At 37.9% G+C, this 11336-nt stretch overlaps 1 protein-coding gene across 1 annotated transcript in view; it reads right to left on the bottom strand.

Annotated features, from left to right (window-relative positions):
- Positions 1–357: 357 nt before the first annotated feature.
- srrm4 (serine/arginine repetitive matrix 4) overlaps positions 358–11336 on the bottom strand; it is a 112785-nt gene continuing 101806 nt past the window's right edge. The window contains exons 9-13 of the mRNA XM_030143443.1: positions 9222–9523; positions 8791–8988; positions 6968–7066; positions 6692–6847; positions 358–3053 (exon numbers count right to left, since the gene is read on the bottom strand). Coding sequence (XP_029999303.1) covers positions 2783–3053; positions 6692–6847; positions 6968–7066; positions 8791–8988; positions 9222–9523 — 1026 coding nt within the window. The 3' untranslated portion in view covers positions 358–2782. The remainder of the gene's footprint in view (positions 3054–6691; positions 6848–6967; positions 7067–8790; positions 8989–9221; positions 9524–11336) is intronic.

Below are 11336 nucleotides of genomic sequence, written 5' to 3'. Positions count from 1 at the left end.
CTCGGGGTAAAATAAACCTTTTAATTCACTACCAGCCTCAAGTGACGAGTTAAAACTTAATGTGGTATGAAGTAACTTTACAAAGTGGATATTTTTTGCAGCGCAGGCGCAACAGCTGACCAATAGGCCAGCCTTCTCTTGACCAAATTAAGTTAAGGCTTCATGTCACTCAAGCTAAGTTAAAGCCCCCTCCTCTTAGTGACTCACCAGCTTTTTAATAGAAAATAACTCAGGGCTTCAGAGCAAACACACTGATGTCACCGCACAGATAAAACAAAACAGCTAAGAACCCAAGTTTGTATTTAGTGTTGAACTACTCATGTGTTTCATGCAACATACAAGAAGACTGCGACTCAGTGTTATTGAGAACAGGGTTTTATATAGCTTATTCTGAACACGTAGTGAATGTGTGGGGAAGTTGATTTCATGGGGTTATGGCAGGGACAATTTAATTTCCAAGTGACACATTATTACAAGTTCACACCGACACAGATAAAATGTGACAGTGTGAAAAACATATGCTTTTGCAATATGCTCCTTGGTATGGAAAACGAGGGGAAGTATGCATAATTTAACACCAAAACACTGGTTCACTATTGCTCTATGACCTTGTTATTGGAGTTTAAAAATGAATAAAACATGTGATCAAAGGGATCCACTGAGCGATCCCTAATGTCTTCTTCTCCTCATTGACTGGTCATTGCATCATAGACATACCAACACTAGTCAGTTAAAACATCAACAAGGCCCATATCACATTCTGCAAATTAAATAATCACGCCATGTGTAGAATCGATACCATTCAGATGCATATTTACACCACAGTAGTTACATATTTAAAATTATTTTTGCACAAGAACTCGTGTAAACTTTACATAGTGAGATGAAGGATGAGGCCCATCTGCAGAGTTTGTCAACAATATGACCGCACAAATCCTCTTCTGACACACAATCAACACTGGTAGACACAAGTCATCATCAACTCGTACTTTATGGATGACTTTTTGTGCCGGGTTCCTTCCTTTTCCGGTGTCATATTTCCCTCATTCGTCCAATTTACTTGACATTCAGGGAAATAAGCTGCGAGTATTGAGTGCATAGAGAGCAGTCTGTCAGGCCTGGAGCAGTTACACAGACAGGATGATGGATTTGAGATGATACAGAAATATAACCCTCTTAATTATACTATGGAAAGGCTGCAAAAAGTTTGAAACTCTGGAGTCAAAACCTGCCTCTAAATTTAGCATCTTCCAAAAGAAAAGAAAAGAGAAGAAAAGAAAAAAACAACAGAAAACAAAAGGTCCGACTGGAAGACTCCTTTCTGTCATTCCGTCTGTTGAATATGTGCTTCTGAGCTGAGGTTTCGTCGCGAGCGAGGCTGCAAAACACGAGGAATAATTTACGATATATCAAAAATAAATTACAGCAGTGTCATCGTGGTGAATTGACAGCGTTGCATAGAAAGATTGACCACTACTGAGAGGGCAAAAAAAATAAAAATAAAAAAATAAAAATAACACCCAATAAATATTAAATAAGCAATAAATATGTATGATTCTGCACATTTCCAAACTAGAACCTCTCTGGTATTTTAACACACAAACAGAACAAAACAAACAGCAGCTGATATACAGTATGTTTGGTATGTGTCTGGTTCCAGTGTGGTGGGGAAAAAAAAGAAATATTAATCAGGTCATAGAAATCAAGAATCACTGCTTTTTCACATTTTTCAGTCTTGCCTTTTTTTTCCTGCTTCATGCAACCGAGTGAAATTCAAGTTCTTATTTTGGTTTTTACTTTCTTCAATTAAACATCAGCTAACCACAAATGAAACACAGCCCCAAGAGGACCGTTTAAGCATTAAATTAGATAAAATATTCATTACAGTTATCTCTTCAACGACTGTTTTTCCCTAAACAAATAAGCATCGACTCAAGGAAAAAAATACCTCCTCTGACATTGTGAAGGTTTTGTCAAAAGAAATCCCCCCCGTCCCGTCCCTGCGAGATGTTTCAATCCGTCTCTGTTGTATTACACGGACTGACATTTCAATTGTTTTCCACTTGATCAGAGGATAAATTAATTTGACATTTGAGCTGACAGGCAGTTTGCTCAGCCGTCAGGCCACCCTCGCCGTTTCATTTTTCATAGGAAACGCGTCTGTTCTCCACTTTGTGAAGTGCAAAGATCAGAGCTATAAACCTGTCCTTATTCCTGATAATGATCCCTCTGAAGCCATTTGTAAACATATGAATCAAATGGCCCCAATGTTAACTGTACACATCTCCACAGTAGAATGTCCAACAAATGTCTGGTGTCACATTGGCCTCGGCAATAAAAGTCCATTTTAACCCTGCTTTGAGCATATTTCAAGCTCCAAGAACAATATTGAAACTGGTATACAATTTTAAAGCCTTGCTGAAAACTATAAATTGGCAGAAAATCCACATAAAAGATTAAAGTGTGATGTTAGCCAACCAAAGTGTTTTTGTCTTGTGTGCATTTTCCCGTCGTAAATATGTTAAAAGATGAACAGTCTCAGGCCATTGCAAGTGCTGATGCAAGAGGATGTACACGAACAAAGCAAATGAACAAAAAAAGAAGATATCCGGTCTCCAGCGGTCTTTGTAGGGAGAGCCAACACGGTTGCTTCGATGTTCGGACCCCTGCTGGGACATTTCCACTCAGGCTTCAAGTCAGAGCGTCGATTGCTCTGACATCCATTATCCTCCACAGAAAAAAACAAAAAACCCTCCAGGTCTTTACAGTTCCTTAATGAGCTCTAGTGTCTGGTTTTGTGGCGTTTGTGTAATGAACCAGCGCTCCGGCTCCGACTGCGGGTCCCAAAAATGGAGTTCCAGGAGGAGCTGCGGCTGTAGCTCCTGTAGGAGGAGTAACTGTGGCTGCGGCTCCTGCTCCGGCTCCGGCTCATGCTGTAGATCGGGCTCCGGCTGCGGCTGCGAGTGAAGAGGCTGCTCCAGGACGACACGCTGGTGGAGCGGCTGCTGGACGATGGACTGGGGCGGAAGTATGGGATGGGTCGCTTCCTGGCACTGAGGAGAAACAAACACAGAAGTGGTGTTAAACTGGTGTACAGGCTTTTATTTGACCTGAAGCAGGGCTGTCGAAGGCATTTTAATTCAGGGGCCACATTCAATATGATCAACCAGTAAAATGACAGTGACAAAAGTAAAATTACATTATGGAAGTGTTTACATCTACAAAGTTTTCTTAACCCGTAAAGACCCAAACAGCTGTCAGCGACCAAAACCATCTACTGATCTCAAGTGTTTAACCCTACAACGCCAAACGTATCATATTTGATACATGAGTTTTGAAGCCCTCTACATGATCAGTGTGATTTTTTTACTTGAAAAACCTGATGTATACAATTAGATACATGGAATGCACGAATAATCCACCAGGGGGGAGGAATTCATTCACCAGAGGCCTTTCCAGTGACACTACAAGATTGTCATTAATGAGGAAGGAGGCAGAACTTTGCCAGTTTTGAAGAGGAATTACCAATTTTTTAGACACGTTTGTGTTATATTATGTTTTTGTTCGTTCAAAAATAATAATATTTGAGCATTAAGACCTGATGTATCAAATATGATATAAAATTGAAACTCATACATGGAAATTGATATTTGAAAAAACATTTATTTGGTTGTTCAGAAGGACCAATAAAGGTTCTGGTTTCAAAGAACTGGAATTTTCTGTCAATGATTTAATGGTTCTGGCTTTACAGGTTTAATATCTTTTGATCCACTAATCCTATTAATACATGTAAATAATTTAAGTAAAATGTAATTTCTCAGCTGTAAATTCTACTCAGATATGACCGAGTTGGACATTCAGAGGCTCTGTAGTTACCATGGAAACACCATCATCTTCTACAACATTGATTCACCAGTAAAACCCATGGAGTTGGATCAATGACAGTGGATAGAGGCACGTGTTTTTACACTGAGTTACTGATATCTTTGCTGAAAAAGTCACTTTTTCTTCAGTTTTTTTCTGTTTCTGACCAATAAGCCTTAACTTTAATCTGAGTTTTCATGAACATCCACATGATTAGTTAGTTAAATATAGGAAAATACATTATTAACTGTGAAAAATGTTTAATACAGAAGATAATATTCTAATAAATGGTGATAAATCACTTAAAAATGATTGAATATAGAGAAAAATTCATTTGGGACCTGCCAAAAAAATAGCACTGGGTCTTTATGGGTTAAAAATGTGAATAACATGAACAACCAGAAATGTGTGAAAATCCATTCTTAATGTGAGTGTTTGTTTTATCCTGGGCTTTTTAGTTAAGGAGATAATAACTGTGATGGAAATCGACTGTAACAATGGATAATAGAAGAGGAAGACATATGTTCTGAGCTACTCCAAAAAAGGAACATTCACATTTTTAGGTAATTATACACAATTGAACATATAATTATAGACATTCCATTCCATTTTTGTAATTATGCCCCCTCCCCCCCACAATCCCTGTAAATTTTACTCACCGGGGCAATCAATGTTAATAAATCAATGAGGAGTCAACACACAGCTCTTAAAGTCTACTCGTGTCCACAAAGTATAATCATTTTTGATTTTATTTTTAGTTTTCCTATCATCACTGTCATATTTGAAGGGAAAATTAGGAATAAAGGAAATGAAAAAAAGTGACTATTTTCCAGCAGTTGGTTTGAATAACATTGGCTGAGTAATGACATGTTAAGTACAGTCTGTCTGAGATAAACACAGTAAAAGAAGTAGGAGGTGTGTTAACTGTATAAGAAAAACTGTTTCCAGAATGATGGTGGAAGATGATGGAAATGATTTTTCTTCTCAAGATGCAGAGATGACTGACTGATTTAATGTTTGTTGTCCAAATTTATTCATAAAGATGTTTCAATCTGCCATGACGGTCATTAATTGAGCATCACATGCAAATTGAGGATGTTTTCTTTTTATATTTTCATCAACTCTATAATGTGATACTTCAAAATGGTAAAGAAAGGAATGTGAACACTGAGCCTGACTTTACCAAGTAGTCAGACATACAACAGAACTCTGCTCTATTATGACAAGTGTTAAAGGTGATGTGTGTGATCTTTCTCACCCAAAAAAGGGTGAGAAAGTAGGGATACGTATACATCTAGTAGAAATAGGGAACATAAAGATGCATTAGTCCATCCTGCTCACTCTCATTGACAGGCCACTGACACCACTGCTTTTAGCATTGTTACATTTATACTGTTTACACTGTTAGCACTGGTACATGTATGATTACATTGTTTACACTGTCACATTTGCACATTTTATGCTAGTTTTATATTTTTTAAATTTTATCCTTTCATATAGTATATCGCTGAGTGTTATTGTTTTTGGTTCGGTTTGTTAACATTCTAGCAGCAAAACTATTGCTTCGATTCATAACAAATTGGGTTTATACATTGTATAGATTGTAGATCTGATTAGATTTTAGGAAAAGTAGGTGAAAGTTTCAATTTTTTATGAATCTTTTAAAATCATTTTTGTCCCCTCATTTACTCATAATGGGCAGAATTTCACATGTCTATAAAGACATGAATTTTGTTTCAATTTACTTCAAAATTGGCACATATATAGAGGCAATTGATATTGACATTGCCACATGCCTAGACATGATGACATCAGCTGGACCGATGCCAAAATAAGCCAGCAAAACTATGAGTTGAATTCATATAAAATTTGGTTTACAGATTGCCAGTGACTCAGAACAGATGTGATTACATTTTGGGAAAAGTAGGTCAAAGTTCAAATTTGTTATGAATTTTTAAAATCCTTTTTTTCTCCCATTTTCTTATAATGGGCAACATTTCAAATGTCTATAAAAACATCAATTTTGTTTCAATTTACTTCAAAATTGGCACATATATAGAGGCAATTGATATGCTGACATCACCGCATGCGTAGACATGATGACATCAGCTGGATCGATGCCAAAATAAGCTACAATACGTGTGAGGGGCGGGGTTTGTTTTGCCTGACACCACTTGTTTACACATATTTTCAATTGCACAATATTTTATTTATTTATTTATTTATTTAAAACATGTCCGTATGTATCTTTTGTGCGGTTATTTAGATGAAAGTGCACTATCCCTGGCAGAGACCACCTGCAGTTTTGTTGCACAACTGGTGTAATGACAACAAACCCAATTCTATTCTATTCTATTCTATTCTATTCTATTCTATTCTATTCTATTCTATTCTATTCTATTCTATTCTATTCTATTCTATTCTATCAGTCTGTGTTCACTGAAAAGTGATGCAGTAATTTTGTGTAATTTGTTGCATATTCCAGAATGTATATAATTTGTCTTGTTGAAAAGTATCATGACGTGACTGGAGAAGGTATCTGTGTAGCTGAAAAAAGCAGATCTGTGAATACAAGTAATATCAGCCTGTTGTTGAGTTTCATCATCCTTGTGTTTGCCATCTGCTTCTGTAGCACCTGTTCTGGCTCCAGAGCCAACAGTTATCTCATCTTTGGGCTTAATGCCATTTGGAGGAACAGGACTCATCATCACGAGGGAAAGCCTTCAGGTCAGAGACGTCTCCAACTGAGGCGATGGACGATGAGGCCGGTAGCACCTCTTGCATACATATACTATTGCTCTAAATAGACGCGCTGAAAAGGCTGTACCTTGTGATTCGGCGTGCTTCCAGGTGGCTTGGCGAGTCTCTTCTTCTTTTCTTCATGGGTGAGTAGGATTTGCGTCTTCGTCTCTTCCCACTAACCTTATGTTCATGCTTGGCGTCTGACTCTCTGGAGCTAGGTGTTCTCTTTCTGTCTCGTAGTCTAAGAAAACAGACATAACAATGAGAAACTTTAATCGCCACAACGTAAATATGCATGTAAATATGTATTTGTTTTAGTGCACCGTTACTGAGGACTCTATAAACTTTTCCAATAGCTCACCTGTCAACGCTGTATCTGTAGCTGCCTCTGGAGCTGAGGCTGGCCACGCTGCCTCTTCGCCTCAGATCGGCTGTGTAACTTGGTGAGCGTGAGTATGAGCTGACAATGGGGTAAAAAAAGAAAAAAAATAATAATTATGGTGGATTTTAGGAATGTTACAGTAAAAGCAGAATTGTATTCTGTGTATATGGAAGCACATTTCCACCACAAATGAAAGTCAAAATAATGATTTAGCATCTCAAAATACTGAGAAACTTGACAATATCTCGAAAAATATGGTGTTTTTCTCTAAACAATGACTTATCTCAAAATAACAAGGTACTTTTCCCTGAACAGCAACTAATGGCTGGATCAACAAAGAATGGATTGTGCTGTTATTTGTGCAGGGAATTGGACAGAGTTTACACCGTAATCAGCTCTGTTTTTTTGCACCTATTCACAAAGGTTTTTGAGCTAATGATATGCTGGTGCACACAGGCCGATAAAGTTTTGCACCTGAGTGAAACTTGAACTTATTTGCATGTGAGTTTGTAGTGTTTCAGGTGTTTGTCTGCATTTCAGCCACAGACTGGTTCATGATGAAAAAAGGGAAAAAAAACACAGATTGAGTGTCTTTAATGAGCTGACACACACAAACAGCACTAATGACTCTGCAGGATTTAGCATAGTTAGATTAGTAGATAGTGTTTAGTAAAGTACTTAAAGTATCCACAGTGGTGGAAATGGGCTTTGAAACTTATTACATGTAGAGTCAAAGGTAGAATTATGTCAAGGTACTGAATAATTAGACAATAAGTTTCTGTTGGTTTCTCTGTCTCTTTTAACTGATATGCAAACAGTGTTAGGCATTACAAAAGTAATGCATCACAGTAACAGATTACTTTTTGCTGTAATGCAATAGTATAAGGCATTATTAATCAGTTTTCAGTAATATTCTACTCAGTACATGTTACGACAGACTTTTTGCCCCCATAACTTAATTTATTTAATTAAATTTAAAATGAAAAAAAAACAAAAACAAAACAAAACAGGAAGACCGTGACACCTTAAGGAATCAAAAATGAGGCAGGAAAGTTCTATTTCCTGTTGGTGTTCAAGATGATAGAAGACAGTACATTGGTCACATGGACGTATGCTCATTACTAACCCTAACCCTGCTTTACAGAAGCTAGTTAGCATTAGCATGATCAGCAATGACAAGGTAAGCTAACGTTTCTATGACTAGTTAGAATTCTTTATTGATTGCAGCTTTATTTAAAGAATTACTGAAAGAGTATGTATTTGCAAAACAATGCTCAGTGTTTTACTGTTTAGTTGATTGACAATACATTGATATATAACTGTGAAATACGTCTTACCATTTACAAAGTATGCTAAAAAATACTTTTTGGGAGGTACCGTTAATTGAACTAGGTCCTGTATAACATGTATGTTGTTTTTGTTTTTTAACTGTGATGAATGGTTTTTAGTTGTTGTTTGTTTTGTTTTGTTTTGTTTTGTTTTGTGCGTGGGTGTTTTTAGTAATTTGCGTTCTGCAGTGTAAAGACAATTGTGATGGGTGTGGACTTCAGGACGAATAGCGATGGCCTAAGCCAACGCTAATGGAGATCCAAATAAATGAAATGAAATCTACTGGCGTCTTTGGTGTTGGTGGTAATATTGTAAGGTAAGGAATTACTTTTAAATAACAGAAACAAGTAATTTTGTATTACAGTTTGGAAGTAACTTTTACAACATTGTATGCAAATGAATGAAAACGTGTGAAACATTGTACAGTAGCAGCATTACAGTATGTTCTGGCTCAACAGAAGCAGTGAGTTCACCTGCAGGATGACAGTGTCGGGCTCCTAGAGTAACGTCCTGAGTATCTGGAACTCCCCGAGGATCGGCTCCTGCTCCGGCTGCTGCTGGACGTCCTGTTTTTTAGGCGTCTCCGAGAAGCTCTGCTCAGTCTTTGTGGACAGCTGGAAGTCTTTGGAGATCTCACCACCTCTACCCGACACCCCAAGGTTATCTGGTCCCTTCAAAGAAAACACAGAAAAGGCGTTTAACTGCTCGGACCGATAAAGCTGAAAAAAAAAACCCAAACAACTGTATCCTGGGCTGTTTTTAAGAAAGGCTTTCGAATTATTCTCGCTCGTATGATGAATATTTCAAAAGAGGAAATAGAGCATGGTAACAGAAGATAAACAGCTTGCCATTTTCCTGAGCGGCATTTATTCTGATGGACTATTTATTTTGAACACAACATTACCTCTTGCTGTTTCCGCTGAATAGGGTTGCAGACAAGCTTTCCTCCCTGTACGGTTTGCACAAAGAAGCGTAGCTGGTGACAGAGTTTCCAGAATCAGAGGCATTGTCTCTGTCAGTGGCCAGACGCTGACAGTGGTTCCTCTTGATTTCAGTGACACTTGCCCGAGAAACGCCAGTTTTGCTCGATGGCGGTGAAGATGTGTCATTCCCAGAATCGTAATCGTGGGGGGCCTCAGTCTGGCTCGATAAATGGTGCGACTCTTTTTCTTGTAAAAGCTCGCTTACAGGTTTTGATGACAAGATCTGTAAACAGACAAATACGCTGTAGCTTAAAACCAGGCATGCGCTCACATATGGATCCTTCTACCTGCTTTGATGCACTGTGAATACTCTAGTACAGGGGTGGGCAATCCTGGTCCTCGAGGGCCGGTATCCTGCATGTTTTAGATGTTTCCCTCTTCCAGCACGCCTGAAGGTCATTATCAGTCTTCTGTAGAACTCGATGGTAGGCTTATCATGTGAACCAGGTGTGCCAGAAGAGGGAAACATCTAAAACATGCAGGACACCAGCCCTCGAGGACCAGGAATGCCCACCCCTGCTCTAGTACAAAGGCACATATTCCCTGAAAACACAGAGAAGAGATTTCTTTTCTTTTTCTCTTTCTTGGGACAAAAAACTTTGAAAGATAAAGACGTCATGCAAATTTTGAAGCATGCGAGTAACCTCAAAGAAATTCTGAACTCATCTGAAGTCAAAGAAATCAATTAGAAACAAATTGAGGAAAACAAAAATAAGTCTAAACTAAAACAATTATATGAAAGGAACAACAAAAGAGCAGAGAAGAAAGAAAAACTATGCGTGGATAGATCTACCAGCTCTAACTCGAGTGAAGAGAAAAAAAGGAAGGAGAAAAAATAAACGATAGCCCCATTGAAAAGCCTCATTTAAAGAACATTGAACAAACATCACAAAAATGGGTATTATGTAGAAATGAAAAGGATTGCAGACAAAGAGAGATCCCATCAGTCTAACTAAGAAAGCCCTCAGAATAGGACAGATGACTCTTTTCTCCTGTAAGAAGTAAACAATTAGCCTGCACCGACCTACAGTAAATCCCTAAATCTGCGGATAGCATCGACTTACCAATCAAGATTTCCTCCTTAAGTAGGTAAGGTGTAAGAAAAAGGGAAGAGCGGGCAACATAAGTGCATCATTAGAGTCGTAAATTGCAAGAAAAAGACAATAACCCTCTCTTCAAACCCAGAGCCAGTTAGACTTGTATTGGCATGTTCCTTTTTCTTTCCTTAACAGTGCATTGTTTTGGAGTTTTTCTGGAGCGAGAAGAGTTCCCAAGGACTTTGAATGTGTGCTTGTTTGTGACTAAAAGTATGCCGCACACTAAAATACAATATTATTTTGTATCACTTCAGATGGAAAAGATATTGACTCAAATGTCATCATCTCATAAACGTCATGATCTCTCTTTACTCGATTGGAGATCAAGTCCATCCTCCCGAAGGTTTTCCGTTATCTCGTCTAAAGTCGACACATTGGAGGTAAGCCCCTGAAGGAAGTTTGAAACAACTTTTGTGCTTCTACTGTCCTCTGTAGCGCTCACACCTACACACAAATCTGTGCAGGAGTGAGAGATTAATGTGGAACAGAGACATTCTTCAATGTCACCTCTAGATGGTCGCTGCCTTCAAATAAAAACATTTGAGCTTTGCCTTGGTTTTTGCAAATAATCCTTGTGTGCTTTCTTCCCTTTTGTCACCTCACAGATTTTTTTTTTTTTTTTAAATATGTGTCCACCAAAATAAAAATAGATAAATAAAAATCCAAAACCAAAAAAACAAACAAAAAAACCCCCCAAAAGCTCATCACTTATATTTGCAGCCATACCTACCTTTCCTATTAAGGGCTGCATTTTAGGAAAAAAAAAAATGAAGCAAAAAGATCATCCTGCATAACTTGGAAATTAATTGTATCAAATTAAAACTCATAAATAAAAGCCAGTGAATAGGTCTAATACTGCAGGACGACAACCCATCCAAAACCAGTGGCGAAGTCTTCCTGAATGCCAGGCATGATTCAATATATGGATTAATTTATTGA

The sequence above is a fragment of the Sphaeramia orbicularis genome, chromosome 9, assembly GCF_902148855.1.
Source record: "Sphaeramia orbicularis chromosome 9, fSphaOr1.1, whole genome shotgun sequence".
Lineage (NCBI taxonomy): Eukaryota > Metazoa > Chordata > Actinopteri > Kurtiformes > Apogonidae > Sphaeramia > Sphaeramia orbicularis.
Note: the sequence above shows the minus strand (reverse complement) of the source record. Positions and strands in the feature narration are given on the sequence as shown.